The sequence below is a fragment of the Anomaloglossus baeobatrachus genome, chromosome 1 (assembly GCF_048569485.1).
Source record: "Anomaloglossus baeobatrachus isolate aAnoBae1 chromosome 1, aAnoBae1.hap1, whole genome shotgun sequence".
NCBI lineage: Eukaryota > Metazoa > Chordata > Amphibia > Anura > Aromobatidae > Anomaloglossus > Anomaloglossus baeobatrachus.
Window position 1 is genome coordinate 718,149,805 of NC_134353.1, and position 22,578 is coordinate 718,172,382.

At 50.7% G+C, this 22,578-nt stretch overlaps 1 protein-coding gene across 15 annotated transcripts in view; it reads right to left on the reverse strand.

The window, feature by feature from the left end:
• Positions 1–22,578, reverse strand: part of EP400 (E1A binding protein p400) — a 293,821-nt gene that overhangs the window by 193,607 nt on the left and 77,636 nt on the right. For all 15 annotated transcript variants that reach the window (XM_075322084.1, XM_075322051.1, XM_075322044.1 and 12 more), the window contains one exon: positions 1,852–1,938. In XM_075322084.1, coding sequence (XP_075178199.1) covers positions 1,852–1,938 — 87 coding nt within the window. The remainder of the gene's footprint in view (positions 1–1,851; positions 1,939–22,578) is intronic.

Sequence of the window (22,578 nt, forward strand, 5' to 3'; positions counted from 1 at the left end):
ACTTATAAAATTTTAGATTTAATATACAAATAGAAGTACAGTGCCTAAAACAAGGTTTAAAAGGTAGAATAATAATAAGATCTACATAAAGGCAATAAAATTAAAAGGATAAAATACAGTTAAGTCTTATTTGTTGGATTTGTGAGAGCTTGGGGCAGACGAGAACACTGCAGGACACATACACAGATCTGCAATGCTCATTTCTTCTCCTAGGGTCTGACAATGATATTCGCTAGATGAGATGTTATAAGGGGGTCTTCCAGACTCCTTGCTGCTCCCTCTGCTGAGGTCAGATGAGTATGGATGATTGGATGTGATTAAACCTCAGTTATGTCAATAATTTAATAATATGGGTCATGTTATTCCCAGGAACCTCCTATAGACATAATATGGCAATCATCTTACCGAACATCCTTCAAGCATGCAATAATACCACACAGGAATATGATATATCCATAATTCCTTTGGGTTGCAGCTACCATAACTTTTGTGACTTTACCCACAGATACGACTATGTACTTACATCATCTGTTCAGAAATGCCTATAGCGTCCATTGACCCCACCGCCTCACCACCGCCGGAGCTGTCACCTCATCACCGACCCACCTACTGTTTCTTCCCCATTGCCCTATAGAACGTAAGCCCGCAAGGGCAGGGCCCTCTATCTACCCTTTGTACTAGTCTGTCTATTGTAACTTGTATATGTATTTTGTATGTAATACCTTCTCATGTACAGCGCCATGGAATCAATGGTGCTCCATAAATAAATAATAATAATAATTGTCATGTAAGGCCTTCTGACATGGAGCCGCTCAGTTTGCCTCTGAACCAGTATTCAGAACCTTGCATTGAGTCACACCTCTTTAGTAATTAGGATATACACAGTTAAAGTTTGCCCTTCAACAACTGTCAGCCACTTGTTAATTCCTCTGTATACACACTCCTCAGAAAACCTGATTCAATTACCTGTTGACACAGAGGAAGGTGGGGTGCAGGCAGAGATCCATGACCCCCAGCCTTTGATCTGTATACTAATATTTATGACAAATCCACTGATGCCCTCCTCTAGTCACGGGACCCCTGCAGTCAATCAGTAGTAGTGAGAATCTGACTAATTTTGACCATAACAGCTACCTCCTTTTTTATTTCTAGTAATGAACAAATGGAGATTGAAGAAGTTTCCCAAATTACCTGCTAAGGTTGTGTGTTTCATTTTCTAAACTACTTCAGAAAAATGACTTTGAACTATAGTCAAGTTCTTCATTCCATAGATACCATTTGTAATGTTTGACCTCAGAAAATCCTCCAGTCTAATGCTAGGTGCTAAGCCTCTATTAGAAGGCCCAGTCACAAGTTCTGTCAATTACACCATACGAAAATGCGCAGAATGCTGAGCATTTATACCATTAAAATGATTGACAGGCTTAAGAAAGCCAAACCCCTATTTATGGGACACGTGTTTCTAAAAGTGGTTGTCCAATACTTTAAAATAGATTATATAATGGGGCCAGGGTAAAAGAATAAGAAAAATTAGAAAAAAAACCCACAAACTCTCCTACCGGACACCAGCAGCTCCTCCGCACTCCATACTGTGTTCTTGCTTCCTCTAACACAGAAGGGCATCAGATGACAATGACTGATTACGAGGGTCACATTTTATGGGAGGTGGAACAAACAAAAGAGTGTGGAAAAAGAGCAGAAGTCCAGTAACAGAGGATAGTTTTGTTTTTGATTATTTTTGTGATCAATCTATTTTAAAGTACTAGACAACGGCTTTAATGAGTTTCTTTTTTCTTCTATAGAAGATAAAAGCATATTACAAATGTGAGTGTGAACCTGGTCTTATCTCACCTTCCCGTAGTAACTCAGAGAGTTCAGCCTGGTGGTCAACATTCCCTTCTTTGGTTTCCTGCTCAGCAATGGTCTCCTCATCTTCTCCTGGTTGTAGAAATAAATGGAAAAAAGGCTATTATTCCTTACCTATAAAAGCCTTTTTATGCAGCTTCAACTGGGGGACACAGGGCAATCTATATATATAATTGCCTTATTCTGTCTGTCTGCCTGTCTGTCTGTCTTGCTCCAAAATTGTGTCCTTACAGTAACAACCGTCGGATTGGCCGCTGGGCTCGGCCTGGCCCCACCCCCCACACGGATTGGCCGCTCGGCTCGGCCTGGCTCCGCCCCCCACATGGATTAACCGTTTGGCCAGGCCCGCCCGCCGCACACGATGCCCGCTAGGCCACGCCCCCCGCATGCGATGCCCACTAGGCCACGCCCCCCGCACGCAATGCCCATTCGGCCACACCCCCTCACACGATGCCCATTCAGAATGGGGGGATGAAACACGATGGGGGGTGTGCAGCATGGGGGATGGAGCACGATGGGGGGTGCAGCATGGGGGATGGAGCACGATAGGGGGTTCGCAGCATGGGGGATGGAGCACGATGGGGGGTGCGCAGCATGGGAGATGGAGCACGATAGGGAGTGCAGCATGGGGGATGGAGCACGATGGGGGGCTGCAGCATGGGGGATGGAGCACGATGGGGGGGTGCAGCGTGGGGGATGGAGCACGATGGGGGGTGCCCAGAATGGGGGGATGAAACACAATGGGGGGTGCGCAGCATGGGGGATGGAGCACGATGGGGGGTGCGCAGCATGGGGGATGGAGCACGATGGGGGGTGCGCAGCATGGGGGATGGAGCATGATGGGGGGTGCGCAGCATGGGGGATGAAGCACGATGGGGGGTGCAGCATGGGGGGTGGACCACGATGGGGGGTGCACACCTCCCCCCAAAACACACACACACCGCCACACACGCACCGCACAACACACTGGGAACGACAAACACTGCCCTACACAGACACCCACACACACACAGACAACGCCGCACACACACACAACACCCAACACACAAACACCGCGGCACACACAAATATACGCACATACCGCACAACACACACACACTGCACAAAACATACCTCCCCCAAAACACACACACGCACCCCACAGCCACACCCACACAAACCGCGCAACACACACATCACCACACACACACAACGCTACAGACACACAGCGCTCCACAAACAACGCAACACACAACGCAACACACAAACAACACCGCTCTCAACCACCCCCCCCCCCCCCCCGCACAGCCAGAACATGTACGGCGCCCTACACAAACACTTGGCAACTACACACAACATATATATATATATATAACGAAAATCATACATTAACTACACAATACGTAAATTCTAGAATACCCGATGCGTAGAATCGGGCCACCTTCTAGTTGATTATAACTGTTGCCGATAGGAGGCGGATAAAACAAGTAGTTAAGCTATACTCTCTTTCAGGCAGAGAACGCATCATTTTGTAGCAAGCAATAGGAAAAGCAGAAAAACACTAAAGAATACTGTATTTTTCGCTTTATAAGGCTATGTGCGCACGTTGCGTACTAGCCCTGCAGATATTTCTGCAGCGATCTGAAGAGCACATGTGCGCTTTAGATCGCTGCAGAAATGTCCGTAGTGAGCGCCGATTCCATGCGCTCTGCCTGCAGCTCCTGCCATAGACAGAGCAGGAGCTGCCGGCAAAGCGCAGGAAAGAAGTGACATGTCACTTGACATGACGTGCGCACGGCCCCTGCACAATCTCCATAGACTGTGCAGGGGACGCAGGACGCATGCAGTTACGCTGCGCTACAAAGTCCCCTGCACATGTCCCCTATTTATGGCACATGTCCCCCTGTGCTGGCACGCGTCCCCTATTGCTGGCAGCCTGGCATAAGTCTCCTATTGCTGGCACACGTCCCCTATAGCTGGCACACGTCCCCTACAGCTTGCACAGGTCTCCTATAGATGGCACACGCCTCCTACAGCTGGCACAGGTCTCCTATAGATGGCACACGCCTTCTACAGCTGGCACAGGTCTCCTATGGATGGCACACGTCCCCCTGTGCTGCCCATGGCCCCCTATGGATGGCACACGTCCCCCTGTTCTGCCCATGGCCCCCTATGGATGGCACACATTCCCCTGTGCTGCCCATGGTCCCCTATGGATGGCACATGTTCCCCTGTGCTGCCCATGGCCCCCTATGGATAGCACACGTCCCCCTGTGCTGCCCCTGTCCCCTTATGGATGGCATACATTCCCTTGTGCTGCCCAAGGCCCCCTATGGATTGCACACATTCCCCTGTGCTGCCCATGGCCCCCTATGGATTGCACACGTCCCCCTGTGCTGCCCATGGCCCCTATAGATGGCACAAATCCCACTGTGTTTGATATGGCCCCCATGCTGCTGCCCATAGTAAAATAAAACACTGTTTCCTTACCTTCTCAGCGCTGTCCCCCCTCGTGTCTCTCTCTGTGCTTGTGAGCTCCTCCACTTCCTGGTTCTCAGTGCCGGTCATGTGATCGGCACAGCAGAGTGATATCATCTCTGCGTGCCTGATGACAGCGGCAGCAGGAAACCGGGGAGAAACGCTGGAGGGGGTAAGTAAAGCTTTTTTATTTTAGGATGAGCAGTAGCATGGGGGCCATATCAAACACGGGGGGGTGAAAGAGGAGCAAAGACACATATAATATGTGCTGCTCTCCCAGCCCATCACCGCGGTGTGGTTTCAGCACCACGGTGATTGACAGCGGCGTGCATATTATGTGAGCGGGAGCAGGAGATCTAACGCTGGCTTCTGTATCCCTCACCAGCCCCCAGCACACTCCAGAGCTGCCCCCACCTCCCCTGGACTCTAGTATATATAATTATATATTTGGGGGAACAAAAGTGCTTCTTATAAAGCGAAAAATATGGTAATTACGATAATATGCCCATGGCCCCCTATGGATGGCACACATTCCCCTGTGCTGCCCATGGTCCCCTATGGATGGCACATGTTCCCCTGTGCTGCCCATGGCCCCCTATGGATTGCACACATCCCCCTGCGCTGCCCATGGCCCCCTATGGATGGCATACATTCCCCTGTGCTGCCCAAGGCCCCCTATGGATTGCACACATTCCCCTGTGCTGCCCATGGCCCCCTATGGATTGCACACATTCCCCTGTGCTGCCCATGGCCCCCTATGGATTGCACACGTCCCCGTGTGCTGCCCATGGCCCCCTATGGATGGCACACGTCCCCCTGTGCTGCCCATAGCCCCCTGTGGATAGCATACGTCCCCCTGTGCTGCCCCTGTCCCCTTATGGATGGCACATGTTCCCTTGTGCTGCCCATGGCCCCCTATGGATGGCACACGTCCCCCTGTTCTGCCCATGGCCCCCTATGGATGGCACACATTCCCCTGTGCTGCCCATGGTCCCCTATGGATGGCACATGTTCCCCTGTGCTGCCCATGGCCCCCTATGGATGGCACACGTTCCCCTGTGCTGCCCATGGCCCCCTATGGATTGCACACATCCCCCTGTGCTGCCCATGGCCCCCTATGGATGGCACACATTCCCCTGTGCTGCCCAAGGCCCCCTATGGATTGCACACATTCCCCTGTGCTGCCCATGGCCCCCTATGGATTGCACACATTCCCCTGTGCTGCCCATGGCCCCCTATGGATTGCACAAGTCCCCGTGTGCTGCCCATGGCCCCCTATGGATGGCACACGTCCCCCTGTGCTGCCCATAGCCCCCTGTGGATAGCACACGTCCCCCTGTGCTGCCCCTGTCCCCTTATGGATGGCACATGTTCCCTTGTGCTGCCCATGGCCCCCTATGGATTGCACAAGTTCCCCTGTGCTGCCCATGGCCCCCTATGGATGGCACACGTTCCCCTGTGCTGCCCATGGCCCCCTATGGATGGCACACGTCCCCCTGTGCTGCCCATGGCCCCTATAGATGGCACAAATCCCACTGTGTTTGATATGGCCCCCATGCTGCTGCCCATAGTAAAATAAAACACTGTTTCCTTACCTTCTCAGCGCTGTCCCCCCTCGTGTCTCTCTCTGTGCTTGTGAGCTCCTCCACTTCCTGGTTCTCAGTGCCGGTCATGTGATCGGCACAGCAGAGTGATATCATCTCTGCGTGCCTGATGACAGCGGCAGCAGGAAACCGGGGAGAAACGCTGGAGGGGGTAAGTAAAGCTTTTTTATTTTAGGATGAGCAGTAGCATGGGGGCCATATCAAACACGGGGGGGTGAAAGAGGAGCAAAGACACATATAATATGTGCTGCTCTCCCAGCCCATCACCGCGGTGTGGTTTCAGCACCACGGTGATTGACAGCGGCGTGCATATTATGTGAGCGGGAGCAGGAGATCTAACGCTGGCTTCTGTATCCCTCACCAGCCCCCAGCACACTCCAGAGCTGCCCCCACCTCCCCTGGACTCTAGTATATATAATTATATATTTGGGGGAACAAAAGTGCTTCTTATAAAGCGAAAAATATGGTAATTACGATAATATACCCGTAAAAGAACCACATGGTGACTCATCATAATTCTAAGAAAAAAAAAGAGAATTTTGTTACTTACCGTAAACTCTTTTTCTTATAGTTCCGACATGGGAGACCCAAACCATGGGTGTATAGCTTCTGCCTCCGGAGGACACACAAAGTACTACACTCAAACGTGTAGCTCCTCCCTCCTAGCATATACACCCCCTGGTAGCCAGTCCTAGCCAGTTTAGTGCAAAAGCTGAAGGAGGACATCCACCCACAAGTAGAGATAGAGCAAAACCCGGAACAATCGGAACCTCTGTCTACAACAACAGCCGGTGATAACACACGGAACAAGAAACCTGCCAACAGGCAACAGGGAGGGTGCTGGGTCTCCCATGTCGGAACTATAAGAAAAAGAATTTACGGTAAGCAACAAAATTCTCTTTTTCTTCATCGTTCCTTATGGGAGACCCAAACCATGGGACGTTCTAAAGCAGTCCATGGGTGGGAATAAACAGAAAAACTGAGAAGTAGGCGAAACCTCACTTCACAAATGGGCGACAGCCGCCTGAAGGATGCGTCTGCCCAAGCTCGCATCTGCCGAAGCAAGAGCATGCACTTGGTAGTGCTTTGAAAAAGTATGCAGACTGGTCCAAGTGGCAGTCTGACAGACCTGCTGAGCCGTAGCCTGGGCGTGAAAGCCTAAGAGGCACCGACAGCTCTGGTCAAGTGTGCCTTGATCCCCGGCGGGAGGGGCACTGAGTACACTGGTAGGTATCGGAAATGGCCGACCTAAACCAACGAGCCAGGGTCGGCTTAAATGCTGAGAGGCCCGTACGCTGACCAGCGGTCAGCACAAAAGAGAGGTGCACCGCCTAAGAACAGCGGTGCGAGACACATAGATCCGGAGCGCCCGCACCAGATCCAGAGTATGCAACACCCTTTCAAAGCGATGAACAGGAGCCGGACAAAAGGAAGGCAGGGAAAATGCCCCGGTTAAGGTGGAAGCAGCAACCACCTTAGGGAGAAAATCCGGAGTCGGACGGAGAACCACCTTGTCTTGATGAAGGGAGGACTCCGAAGAGAGTGCAGCCAAAACAGAGACTCTCTTGAGGGAAGTTATGGCCACTAGAAAGACCACTTTCTGTGAAAGACTAAACAAAGAAAACCTCCCTAAGAGGCTCAAAGGGAGGTTTCCGGAAGCCGTGAGGACCGAATTAAGGTCCCAGGGCTCCAAGGGCCGCCGGTAAGGCGGAATGATGTGAGATGCGCCCTGCATGAAGGAGCGCACCTGGGCCAGCCGGGCGATACGCCGCTGGCACAACACTGACAGAGCCGAGACCTGTCCCTTAAGGGAATTGAGGGATAGTCCTAGCTGCAGACCGGACTGTAGAAGGGACAGGAGGGTCGGCAAGGCCAAAAGGCCAAAGGATACTTCCGAGCTCGAGTCATAGTGGAGATGACTTCAGGAGGGATAACAGAAGTCGTCAAGATCCATGACTCAAACGCCACGCCGTCAATCTGAGCAGGTTCTGGCGGAAAGACGGACCTCGTGAGAGAAGGTCTGGACAGTCCGGGAGATGCCATGGCACCTCTACGGACAGACGGAGCAGGTCAGGGTACCAAGCTTACCTGGGTCAGTCTGGAGTAATGAGAATGACCCGACGTCCCTCCTTTCTGATCTTGCGCAGGACTCTGGGCAAGAACTAGAGGGTGAAACACGTAAGACAGACGAAGCTGGGACCAAACTTGAACCAGTGCGTCTGCCGCAAAAACCTGAGGATCGTGGAGCCATGGTTTGACGGCTGAGACAATCTGCCTCCCAGTTTTCCACGTCTGGGATGTGGACTGCGGATATGGTGGACTAGGAGTCCTCCGTCCACTGAAGAATGCGATGAACCTCCAACATTGCCAGGCGGCTGAGTGTCCCGCCCTGGAGGTTGATGTAGGCAAACGCTGTAGCGTTGTCTGACTGGACTCGAATGTGCCTGGCCGCCAACAGATGGTGAAAGGCTTAGAGAGCTAGAAACACAGCTCTGATTTCCAGCACATTGATCCAGAGGGTTGATTCGGACAGAGTCCAAGTGCCCTGCGCTCCATAGTGGAGATATACTGCTCCCCAGCCGGATAGACTAGCATCTTGGGGAGGATCACCCGGGACGGAGCCAGGAAGGAGCGTCCCTGAGACAGAGGGGCCGAAGCCACCACTGAAACTAGCCCCTGGTCTGTGGCGAAGCCACCACCCCGTGGAAGGAGGAAGCCCGCTTGTTCCAACAGCGGAAAATATCCAGCCGCAGAGGACGCAGATGGAACTGGGCAAGGGAATCGCTTCCATTGACACCACCATCTGATCCAGCACCTGTATTAGGTGCCTGATGGAACGACGTCGACCGCCAGCGGAGGGACTGCTGTTTGACTAAGGGCAGGTTCACAAGTGCCGACAGAGTCTCGAATTGCGTCCCTGGGAATATGAACTTCTGGGTCGAAGTCAGAGTGGGCTTGGACAGAATGACAAACCACCCGAATTGGTTAGAGTGGCGAGAGTGAGCGAGGCACTCCGCTAACAGTTTGCACTGGATGAAGCCCAGACTAGAAAGCTGTCCAGGACAAAAGGATCACTGCCAACCCCTAGAGGTGCAGGACCGCAATCACAGCTGCCCCGACCTTGAGAATACCCGAGGGGCCGTGGCTAACCCCCAAGGGAAGAGCCACGAATTGGACCACTCTGATTGCAAAACGTAGCCAACGCTGGTGTGAAACTGCGATTGGCACATGCAGATAGGCATCTCTGATGTCGATGGATGCTAGGGAATCTCCTTGGGTCATTGATTGATCGCAGAGACTCCATGCGAAAATGCCGCACCTGAACATGCTTGAGAAGCTTGAGATCCAGGTCGGAAGGCATCGCCCTCTTCGGGTACTAGGAATAGATTTAAGCAGAAATCTCAGAACCGTTCCCAGTCGGGAACCGGCACAATTACTCCAGTGGCCTGCAAGAATGCCACAGCCTGTGAGAAGGCGGCGGCCTTGGAGCAGGGGGGAGTTGCAGAAAAAATCTGTTTGGCGGGCTGGATAGAATTCTATCCTGTAGCCGTGGGAGATGGTATCTCGCACCCACTGATCGGAGACGTGTTAAAACTATACGTCGCCAAAGTGGGAGAGCCTGCCACCAACCAAGGACGTTGCTGGCGAGGCCAGAAAGCCAGGAGGAGGCTGACTTAGTGGCAGCATCTCCTGCGGTCTTCTCGTGCGCCATTTTGGTTTACGATCCTTGGCTGAACCAGTGGACGAGGCCGAGGGCTTAGAGAACGATCAGATGGAGGAACGAAAAGAACGAAACCTCGACTGATTCCTGCCCTGGACAGGTTTCCTGGTTTAGGTTTGTTACATGGAAGAACTCTTTCCGCCAAGAGCTTCCTGAATAATTTCATCCAGTTGTTCCCGAATAGTCTGGTCCCAGCAAAAGGGAGCCCAGCAAGGAACTTCTTTAGAAGCATCCGCCCTCCACTTCCGAAGCCACAGGAGCTTGCGGATAGCGAGTAAATTAGCCGAGGCCACCGCAGTGCGGTGAGAGCCTCCAGCATGGCAGACATGGCATAGGATGAAAAGACTGAAGTCTGGAAGTTAAGGCAACCATTTCGGGCAAAGAGTCCCTGTGAGGGAATGCATCTCCTCCAGAGAAGCAGAGATGGCTTTGAAGCCGCACTGCTGCAAGAGCTGGGGAGAACGAGGCCCCTGCCGCCTCCATACAGATTTGGCCAGAAGGACAACCTGGCGGACAGCAAAGCCGTAAGTGAGGAGCCATCAGCCACTGATACAACGGTCCGGACTGGACCACCTTTGGTGAATGAGCCCACTCCTTGACCACCTCTGGTGGAAAGGGAAAACTGCCATCAGAACCACGCTTTGGGAAGCGTTTGCCAGAGCAGACCCTGGGCTTGGTCACAGTGGCCTGAAAACTGGAGTGGTTAAGGAACACACTCCTTGTTCTCTTTAAGGTATACTGATGCCTTTCTGCCAGAGGGGGATACTCCCCTGATACAGGCGGATTGAGGTCCAGTACAAATATAATGGACGCAATCAAATCATTAGCATCTGCATCACCTTTGGACAGATCAATGGTACATTAAGTAGCGTCCGAGTCCCCAGTAAAGACATCCTCCTCGTCCAGTGAGTCAGCTCGTGAATCAGAGCTGCGGGACGGGGAAGGACAGGGGACCCTGCGTCTCCATTTTAGGAGGACGGGGACTGAGACCAGATGAAGAGTCCTCTGAGAGCTTTGCTGAGCGAGCCGAAGCAGCAGAAGCGCCCTGAGAAGGGGGCTGATGCATGCTCAGCACCACTGGAGCAGCTGGAGGGACCACTGATGAGCCTCCAGGCTGAGGGACCACTGTGTTTGTGTGCTCAGTACAGGCAGTACGAGTCTACATGCAGTGCATATGAAGAACAGCCCTGCAGCCTTGCTCTGATGTGAGACATGCTGCAGAAGTGGGGGCTCTGTGAGGGAATGCATCTCCAGAATGACCCCCAACAGAGTATATAAACAGAGAATATAAGCAGCTGCACAACTGGAGGTTGTGGCTTGCCAGACCGTTTAACATACATTTCTGTGCCCTCCAGCCCCCCAGCCCAGGCCCCCATTTGTCACAATGTGGTATCTCTGTGCCTATGCAGACATGGAGAACGCTGAGAAAATGGCGACCGGAGCGAGGAGAGGGGGCGGGGCCTACTCTGAGAGCAGGCAAATGAGGTATACAGGGGAGGGAATCTTTCCTCAGTGAGGAGAGTCCGTTCCCTGTGCTGCACAGCCGCTGGGCGGAGCCACACTGTCCCTCTGCATAACTAATATGCAGGGGCAGTGAAACCGAAACTAGGCCTCAGGCGAAGCCGGGGCCTAGATTTAAACATGCGGCCAGCGTGCAGGCACCATCGGCGCGGTTCTCCAGTGAAAACTATAGAACCGGCCGGAAATGTTACCACAATCATATAACACACTCCCCCCAATAAATAAAGTACAAGGGACCCCTGGAAAGACCACTTTCTGTGGTAAAAACGTCTCAATACTTAGCTTTTGAGACGCAGGGCCATGTCCCTGGGGGGGGTTAAACGCTCCGTCCGGCAGAATCCTGAACAGGGCTGCGGATGGAGACCGGTCTCCTGCAAAGCAGTGAGAACCGTGATGGCTCCCACTTCAAGCCAGAGCCCCAGGGGATGGTGAAGGAGCGCGGCATGTGAAGGCTCCAGCCTTGTAAAATCAACCTTAACAGCACCGCCGACACAGTGGGGTGAGAAGGGACATGCCGGGAGTCCAAATTGGACCCGCTTTTCTTCCAAATCTTTGAAATCCAAAAAATCAGAGAATGCATGTGTGTGTGACCTCCTGAACACAAAGCATTGAAACTGGCTAGGACTGGCTACCAGGGGGTGTATATGCTAGGAGGGAGGAGCTACACGTTTGAGTGTAGTACTTTGTGTGTCCTCCGGAGGCAGAAGCTATACACCCATGGTTTGGGTCTCCCATAAGGAACGATGAAGAAATACCACTGGTTGGGTGCAGATCCCAATGGATGGTATGAGAAAAGGCTTACAGGTAAGAACAAAAAGCCTATTTTCCAGTCTAAGCCATTGGGGGACACGGGATCATGAGACATTCCAAAGCAGTCCTTGGGGGTGGGGAACGCGGACAATTGAGAATGTGGCTTGCCTTTTTAACCACTGTCTGCAGGACTCTACTACTTCCTAATTCAGTATAAGCAGATGCAATCATAGGCAACTTCTAAAATTTTGGAAACGCATGAAACATTGACCAAGTGGCAGATCTCTGACCCAAAAGAGAACTTAAAGAGAATTTGTCACCAGCTCAAAAGTAGACAGTTTTTTTATTTTAGTCCCACTTCTTTCGTGAACATTCAGTCTTTATTTATTTATGTATTTATTTCACATCCGCCATACAGTTTCAGATTTATGAGTCTTTGTATTTAGAGCTAATTTTTGTGGTCTAATCTGTGAGCCACACGTCTTTAGTAAAGTCCTTAAATATTAGCACTAACCAAAACATTTTCTTTGGAAATGTTTGGTAGATTAAAAAGCAGCGGGAATTCTGCATACATTTTTGCATGGGGGTTGGATTGTTGGTCACCCAGTGGGCATCATCTCCAAAGCAAAGCTATTACATGGGTGATGATGGTCTCACCTGAAGTGTGTAATCAAAGGACTTATTATGAAAGTAGAAAAGTGTTGTATTACTTATTACCTCCAAGATTTGAGTTATTCTACTCTATATCATATGTTGCATATCCTATAACTTGTAAACATGTTCTTTATTCGAATAAAATCTGATTTACACAAAAAAGCAGCGGGAATTAAACAAGAGGAAAAACTGGCCACTTCTGACCCAGTGAGAGGTCTTCTTTAAACTCAGGTACAGATATAATCCTTCCTGGAGGAATATCTGACAGTTCTCATACCAATGAAAGTACATCTTCCATAGGTCATTCTAAAATACATCTTGCTCCAAAAACTATAGCTACGCTGTTAAATGCTAAAGTCGAGTGAAAAAGCAGCTCTTGAAAGAGATCTTGCTACAGAGAAAGACACCATAGAACAAGTTTACTGGTATGTCTTCTGTTTTGACCTTCTTAAGTACCCAAGGACAAAACACAAGTGGTGTATAGATGTAGGACAAGCTCGATTGGCTTCAATGGATGACCAGGGTATCTACTACCAGAACTATTGGTTCCAGAAATCTAAACAAGAACCTTGGCAACTTTTGGTTGTGGACATGAGGTCGACATTCAGGGCTCCACCTGGAGCGGAGTTTGGCAAAAACTTCAGGATGTAGAGACCATTCTCCTAGGTTGAATCGTTATTGATTGAGGACATTGGTCATCCAACTATTCACTCCTAGTATGTGGACTGTAACATAGCAGCTGGGCCCCTGGTTCCATCTTGTTGATTGAAATAGGCAACAGCTGTCATGTTGTCACTCTAGATTCTGACTGGGTGACCTGATAAATAACGAGTGCAGTATTTAAAGGAGAGGAAGATAGCATGGAGTTCAGGCAGGTTGACATGCAGTGCATGGACCAAATTCCTTGGACTTTCTGATCGTAAAGAACACCTCCTCAGCAGTGAAGACTGGCACGAGGGGTAATAAAGCCACCACCGAAGAGACTGATGGACTTTTAATGAAAAAATAATCTTTTGATCCAGCTGATCCAGTGATTCCTTTGACTTTTTTACCTTGTCAGGATGGTTTGCTGGATAGGGGAAGAATCAATTTGGGAATAGGAAATCCCTTCCTTGGATGAAATTGTGAAGTCTAAGGACCCTGTCACACACAGAGATAAATCTGCGGCAGATCTGTGGTTGCAGTGAAATTGTGGACAATCAGTGCCAGGTTTGTGGCTGTGTACAATTGGAACAATATGTCCATGATTTCACTGCAACCACAGATCTGCCAAAGATTTATCTATGTGTGTGACGGGGCCTTTAGACTAGCATACAACGTCAAATTGAGACTTTTTTTGCCCCTGAAGAAACGACATATGCTATTGGAGGGTGTTGAATTCATCCGCTGGAAGAAAAACGCTGGCCTGTATAGTGTTGAAGCGCATCTCTGAAAGAAGTTAGATTTCATGCAGGAAATGAAGGGAATTTTGTTTACTTACCGTAAATTCCTTTTCTTCTAGCTCCTATTGGGAGACCCAGACAATTGGGTGTATAGCTTCTGCCTCCGGAGGCCACACAAAGTATTACACTTTAAAAAGTGTAACCCCTCCCCTCTGCCTATACACCCTCCCGTGCATCACGGGCTCCTCAGTTTTGGTGCAAAAGCAGGAAGGAGGAAACTTATAAATTGGTCTAAGGTAAATTCAATCCGAAGGATGTTCGGAGAACTGAAAACCATGAACCAAAAGAACAATTCAACATGAACAACATGTGTACACAAAAGAACAAACAGCCCGAAGGGAACAGGGGCGGGTGCTGGGTCTCCCAATAGGAGCTAGAAGAAAAGGAATTTACGGTAAGTAAACAAAATTCCCTTCTTCTTTGTCGCTCCATTGGGAGACCCAGACAATTGGAACGTCCAAGAGCAGTCCCTGGGTGGGTAAAAGAATACCTCGATAAAAAGAGCCGAAGGCGACCCCCTCTTACAGGTGGGCAACCGCCGCCTGAAGGACTCGCCTACCTAGACTGGCGTCTGCCGAAGCATAGGTATGCACTTGATAGTGTTTCGTGAAAGTGTACAGACTAGACCACGTAGCTGCCTGACACCTGCTGAGCCGTAGCCCGGTGTCGCAATGCCCAGGACGCACCCACGGCTCTGGTAGAATGGGCTTTCAGCCCCAAAGGAAGCGGAAGCCCAGAAGAACGGTAGGCTTCAAGAATCGGTTCCTTGATCCACCGAGCCAAGGTTGACTTGGAAGCCTGCGAACCCTTACGCTGGCCAGCGACAAGGACAAAGAGCGCATCTGAACGGCGCAGGGGCGCCGTGCGAGACACGTAGAACCGGAGTGCTCTCACCAGATCTAATGAGTGCAAATCCTTTTCACATTGGTGAATTGGATTAGGGCAAAATGAAGGTAAGGAGATATCCTGATTGAGATGAAAAGGAGATACCACCTTAGGGAGAAATTCCGGAACAGGACGCAGAACCACCTTATCCTGGTGAAAAACCAGGAAGGGGGCTTTGCATGACAGCGCTGCCAGCTCCGACACTCTACGGAGCGATGTAACTGCCACTAGAAATGCCACCTTCTGCGAAAGACGTGATAAAGAGACATCCCGCAGCGGCTCGAAAGGTGGTTTCTGAAGAGCCGTTAGCACCCTGTTAAGGTCCCAGGGTTCCAGCGGACGCTTGTAAGGTGGAACTATGTGGCAAACTCCCTGCAGGAACGTGCGGACCTGCGGAAGCCTGGCTAGACGCTTTTGAAAAAATATGGATAGCGCCGATACTTGTCCCTTGAGAGAGCCGAGAGACAAACCCTTGTCCATTCCGGATTGAAGGAATGAAAGAAAAGTGGGTAAGGCAAAAGGCCAGGGAGTAAAACCATTATCAGAGCACCAGGATAAGAAGATCCTCCAAGACCTGTGATAGATCTTGGCGGACGTTGGTTTCCTGGCCTGTCTCATGGTGGCAATGACATCTTGAGATAATCCTGAGGACGCTAGGAGCCAGGACTCAATGGCCACACAGTCAGGTTGAGGGCCACAGAATTCAGATGGAAAAACGGCCCTTGTGACAGCAAGTCTGGGCGGTCTGGGAGCGCCCACGGTTGACCCACCGTGAGATGCCACAGATCCGGGTACCACGACCGCCTCGGCCAATCTGGAGTGACGAGAATGGCGCGACGACAGTCGGACCTGATTTTGCGCAGCACTCTGGGCAGCATCGCCAGAGGAGGAAATACATAAGGCAGTCGAAACTGCGACCAATCCTGAACTAATGCGTCCGTCGCCAGAGCTCTGTGATCTTGAGACCGGGCCATGAATGCCGGGACTTTGTTGTTGTGCCGTGAAGCCATGAGATCGACGTTCGGCGTTCCCCAGCGGCGACAGATCTCTCGAAACACGTCTGGGTGAAGAGACCATTCCCCCGCGTCCATGCCCTGACGACTGAGAAAATCTGCTTCCCAGTTTTCTACGCCCGGGATGTGAACTGCGGAGATGGTGGAGGCTGTGGCTTCCACCCACTGCAGAATCCGTCGGACTTCCTGGAAGGCTTGGCGACTGCGAGTGCCGCCGTGGTGGTTGATGTATGCGACGGCAGTGGCGTTGTCCGACTGGATACGGATCTGCCTGCCCTCCAGCCACCGATGAAAAGCCAATAGGGCTAGATACACTGCCCTTATCTCCAGAATATTGCTCTCAAGGGATGACTCTATCGGAGTCCAGGTTCCCTGAGCCCTGTGGTGGAGAAAAACCGCCCCCCACCCTGACAGGCTCGCGTCCGTGGTGACCACAGCCCAGGTTGGGGGTAGGAAGGATTTTCCCTGCGACAGAGAGTTGGGAAGGAGCCACCACTGAAGTGACGTCTTGGTTGCAAGGGAAAGAGAGACGTTCCTGTCGAGGGAAGTCGACCTCCTGTCCCATTTGCGGAGAATGTCCCACTGGAGTGGCCGCAGATGGAATTGCGCGAAGGGCACTGCCTCCATCGCTGCCACCATCTTCCCCAGGAAGTGCATGAGGCGCCTCAAGGGGTGTGACTGACCCCGAAGAAGAGATTGCACCCCTGCCTGCAGAGAAAGCTGTTTGTCCAGCGGTAGCATGACTACCGCTGACTGAGTATGAAACTCCATCCCGAGGAAAGTCAGTGACTGGGTCGGTGTCAACTGGGATTTTGGGAAGTTGATGATCCACCCGAACTGCTGGAGCGTCGCCAGAGCGACGGTAAGGCTGTTTTGACACGCCATCTGAGAAGGTGCCCTGACTAGAAGATCGTCTAAGTGGGGAATCACCGAGTGGCCCTGAGAGTGTAGGACCGCCACAACGGATGCCATGACCTTGGTGAACACCCGTGGGGCTGTCGCCAGGCCGAAAGGCAATGCCACGAACTGAAGGTGTTCGTCCCCGATGGCGAAACGCAAAAAGCGTTGATGTTCGGGTGCGATCGGCACATGGAGATAAGCATCCTTGATGTCGATCGATGCTTGGAAGTCTCCTTGTGACATCGATGCGATGACCGAGCGGAGAGATTCCATCCGAAACCGTCTGGTGCTCACATGTCTGTTGAGTAGTTTGAGGTCCAGAACGGGACGGAATGAACCGTCCTTCTTTGGCACCACGAACAAGTTGGAGTAAAAGCCGCGACCATGTTTCTGGGGGGGAACAGGGATCACAACTCCTTCTGTCTTCAGAGCGTCCACCGCCTGAAAAAGTGCATCGGCCCGCGCGGGGGGCGGAGAGGTTCTGAAGAAACGAGTCGGGGGACGAGAGCTGAACTCTATCCTGTAACCGTGAGACAGAATGTCTCTCACCCATCGGTCTTGAACATGTGGCCACCAGGCGTCGCAAAAGCGGGAGAGCCTGCCACCGACCGAGGATGCGGTTCGGGGATGCCGAGAGTCATGAAGAGGCCGCCTTGGAGGCATTGCCTCCAGCGGGTTTTTGGGGGCGTGACTTAACCCGCCACGCATAGGAGTTCCTCTGGCCTTTCTCCGGCCTGTTGGACGAAGAGGATTGGGGCTTGGCGGAGGGACGAAAGGACCGAAACCTCGATTGTATTTTCCGTTGCTGAGGTCTCTTCGGTTTGGACTGGGGTAAGGAGGAGTCCTTTCCCTTGGATTCCTTAATAATCTCATCCAATCGTTCGCCAAACAATCGGTCGCCAGAAAACGGCAAACCGGTTAAGAACCTCTTGGAAGCCGAGTCTGCCTTCCATTCGCGCAGCCACATGGCCCTGCGGACTGCCACAGAATTATCTAGCCATATTGGCAATATATATATATTTTTTATCTGCTTGTTGATACTATATTTTTTATGGGAAAGTGCTAGCACTATTTACTATTTTTGAGGTTTACAAACCACTGTTTGGTTCTCATATCCCTTTTCTTGAAATTGCACAAAAAAATATATCCCATTGCGGATGTGCAAAAATTCTCTCTTAGGGGTTTTGTTTTCCTGCTTTTAGCATGTTATATGTATTGAGAAATTACAAATTTTAGTGAATATTTTGTGGTTTACTGTGATACACACATATGTGAATTCAAGTGGTTCTTGGAGGGATTGGTTTGTGGCAAAAAATCCCCCTTTTTTCCTATATCTCTCTTATAAAATGTATTTTTAAAAAGATATTTTCAATAAAATAAATCCTTTTTTTAAAAATTTGTTTCGCTATATACTCTGGTTTTTTCATTGGTATCCTGCCACAGAATTAGCGGATGCCACCGCTGTACGGCTAGCAGAGTCTAGAACTGCGTTCATGGCGTAGGAAGAAAAAGCTGACGCCTGAGAAGTCAAAGACGCAACCTGCGGAGCAGAATTACGTGTGACCGCATTAATCTCAGCTAGACAAGCTGGGATAGCTTGGAGTGCCCACACGGCTGCAAAAGCCGGGGCAAAAGACGCGCCCGTGGCTTCATAGATGGATTTCACCAGGAGCTCTATCTGTCTGTCAGTGGCATCCTTTAGCGATGAGCCATCTGCAACCGATACCACAGATCTAGCCGCCAATCTAGAGACTGGAGGATCCACCTTGGGACAGTGAGCCCAACCCTTAACTACGTCAGAGGGGAAGGGGTAACGTGTGTCAGTAAGGCGCTTAGTAAAGCGCTTGTCCGGAACCGCTCTGGGCTTCTGGACAGCATCTCTGAAGTTAGAGTGATCGAAAAATGCACTCAGTGTACGTTTAGGGAACCGGAACTGGTGTTTCTCCTGCTGAGAAGCCGACTCCTCTACAGGTGGCGGCGGGGGAGATAGATCTAACACCTGGTTGATGGACGAGATAAGGTCATTTACTATGGCGTCCCCTTCAGGTGTATCAAGATTGAGAGCAACGTCAGGGTCAGAGCCCTGCGCTGCGACGTCCGCCTCGTCCTCCAGAGAATCCTCAAGCTGGGAACCCGAGCAGCGTGAAGAAGTCGGGGAAGATTCCCAGCGAGCCCGCTTAGCCGGTCTGGGACTGTGGTCCGGGCAGGAGTCCTCCACGTGAGACCTAGGGCCCCCCCTGGGGACACGCTGCGGCGCGGACAGAGAGGGGCCTGGAGGCGACGATCCAACAGGGCCCGGGGCCTGTGTAAGGACCGGTCTGGACTGCAAAGCTTCTAGCAGCTTGGCAGACCATTTGTCCATAGACTGAGCCATGGATTGTGAAAGTGACTCAGAGAGTTTCTCAGCAAAAACGGCAAACTCTGTCCCTGCCGCCTGGACAGGGGGAGCAGGGGGGTCTACCTGAGCCGAGGGGCCCACTAGTGAACGAGGCTCCGGCTGAGCAAGCAAAACAGGGGTCGAGCATTGCTCACAGTGAGGGTAGGTGGAACCCGCAGGTAACATAGCCGCACAAGAGGTACAGGTCGCAAAATAACCCTGTGCCTTGGCACCCTTGCTCCTTGTGGACGACATGCTGTTGTCTCCTAGGAGAGTGATCACTGAGGGTATATGGGAAAAGGTATATAGCCCGACCGAACAGAAATATATATATATATATATATATAGTATCTATTCCGGCACCCTAAGGGGACCAGCACCGGGTGACCGGTGTGGCTTACCGACCGCTAAAAGCGGAGCGTGTGTCCTCCAGATTCCCTGCCTTAGGTCTCCCAGAGTTGCAGAGCTCTTTCCAGGTAATCCTCCACCGGCAGAATGCCAAAAAAATGGCTGCCGGAGCTCTCTGGGGAGGAGTGGAGCCGTGGGCGGCGCTAAAAAAGTGCGGGAATCTGGGGTCCCCACAGTGATCAGTGAGGGGGGAGGAAACATACAGGATGCTCCGGCCCTCACATCCGACGTCAGGTCGGCAGTCCCGCCCTTACCCCTGACAGACAGGCTCGGGGGCGGGAGTTTTGCTACTAGGCCGCAATGAAGCCGGGGACTAAATTTAAGACCGCGGCCGACAAGCAGGCGCGGTCGGCGCGGAAGTCCGCCGGTCTTCACAAATCAGCAACTGCTGCAGCGTCCGGGATAAAGGCGCTCCATGCACAGCCCCCATGGGGACACAGAGTACCTTATAGATGCAGGGCCCGGTCCCTGAGGATGAATCGACTCCTGTCCGGCAGATTCCCACAGGGGCTGCGGAGGGAGCACGGTCCCAGTAAATGGATGACCGGTCAGGATCCCACTTCTCCCAGAGCCGCTAAGGGATGGTGAAGGAAACAGCATGAGGCTCCGGCCTTTGTACCCGCAATGGGTACCTCAACCTTAACAGCACCGCCGACGTAGTGGGGTGAGAAGGGAACATGCCGGGGGCCCCGTGGGGGCCCACTTTTCTTCCAACCGATATAACTAATATGAGAATGCATGAGTGGATGTGTGCCTCCTTCCACACAAAGCATAAAACTGAGGAGCCCGTGATGCACGGGAGGGTGTATAGGCAGAGGGGAGGGGTTACACTTTTTAAAGTGTAATACTTTCTGTGGCCTCCGGAGGCAGAAGCTATACACCCAATTGTCTGGGTCTCCCAATGGAGCGACAAAGAAAGAGTCAATTTCATATAGTTGATAATTTACCTGAAGCAACTCAGGGTGTCCAATGCAATGTGAATGCTCTCCAGGGCGTCTGATTTGGACCATACTATTATCATGATGTTGTCCAGATATAGAATGGCACTAACACCCCTGGAGTGAATAATGACTATCACAAAGGCAAAGTCCTTGTGAAAATCAATAGGGCAGTCAGAACAAAAGGAAAAGCCCCAATCTAGTAAATGAGGGTTCCAACGGCAAAGCAAACGCTCATGACTCCAGTACGTCTAGCTGTCTAAGAAAAAAAGGGTGGAAATGTGTTCTAGATCTCCTCTGAGGGCAGGGAAGATGTGTTTTTCTACCGAAGGTGGGTACTCTTACAGCCTGTCACTTCCAAGATCATTCCGTCCAATTTTCTGCAGAAAAGGCAGGAAGCCATAAACGTGAGGATCATCAGACTATCAGTCTTTTTTTGATACGGCATCCGCAAAACAGCATTTGAGCCATAAGGAGGGACCAATGGCCATCAGTAGGGCCAAAAGCAAGCAAGAAGCCTGGAAAGGTGGACTTGCAGATCTATCTGCCTGCTTCTGTGGAGCAAGGTCTATCAAATATTCAAGTAAAGCGCCAAATAAGATGCCATTCCATAGCTTTTTAACACAGTTTGTGATGGACCAATAAGCAGGGAAGAAGCATCTTCAATAAGTAAAGTCATCTGTTTTGACAGGTGGGAAACTCAATAGGTTAGTAAGAACATGTTCCCAATGCATCTTTCAGTAAGGGATACATGAAGTCTAAATGTTTTGGTTTTCTGAAATGCTAGAGACAGTTCCATTTCTAGCAAAGTTCCTTGTCAAATTAATTCTTATTATGAAAAAATTATTGGAATTCAGCTACTGTGCCAAAAACATATAATCTTATAGGAAGTGACATTTCTGTTCAGCATCTACTGTATAGCCGTAATAAGACTGTCTACGATGGAGTACATTTTAAAGGCTTGTTTCTCATGCAAGTCTAAGATATGCAGGGGAATTTCTCCTTCAGAGAGGACAATGAATCTGAACAAGCATCCCGAACGCTGAGCCTTGAGTGGAGAGGGTAAAGAGGTAAATTATACTAATGGTTGGCTAGATTGGGCAAGCATCTACCATTTACAGGATCTACCATGAGATCCTTTTAGAGAGGACATTTGACTGCATATGACGATGAGATCTAATGTTTTTGGTTTGTGAAGCAGTTCCAAACCCTGGGATTCACGCCTAGAAAGCCAAATGCACCCCTCTACTAGTAGCCTATCTGAGGGAACTAAAGTGGATGAGGATCGGAGAAGAGGGTAGCCAGTGCTGGCCATCAAAAAACTTAGGTGTATAAGACCAACCAGCTTAAATTCGAACGTATCTGCAGCCATCATAATGAGGTGGCGGCCAGCTGCACGCCCAACTGGCTGGCAGCAGGGGAAATAATGGTGGCCAGCTTCGAGCCAAGAATGAACCCTGATCAGCTTCACTCAGGGTACAATATTGCTGCCTGGATCCAAGCCAGGCATAAGGAAGGAAAAAGCGAAGCTTCATGCCAGGTACAAGAGTGCTACTTGGCTCTGCACTAGTGTCAAGTGTCATCCAGCTCCACACCAAGTAGTGGATTATCTGACTTCACACCAGGTGGAAGAGAGGCTTCCTGAAGAAAGTGCACTATGGCTTATAGCAGACATTACAGGAGGTAGCTGAGCTCCTGTGGACCAACCAAGCCTAGATAAACAACATTAATAATGTCTTTAATAAAAAAAGACGTTCCTTTTGGAGATTTTTTTTTTATTTTAATTTAAGTAGATACTTACCTACAAAATAAGAAAAACTGTAAGGTAGAATTTTTTATTATATGATTTACTCTATCGGTGCCGTTCTCTTATGCAGGTGATCAAGAACAGTGGGCGACCCTATGACTCGTGGGTGACAGAGTAATTTGGTTTTGCCTTGCCTCCTTTTCTCCTGATGGTAGGGTTGTTGGCGGTGAGGTTAAAACCTCACGTTTCTCCCTCCCTGTGTGAGTATCAAGGTGATTATTCAAACCTATATTCC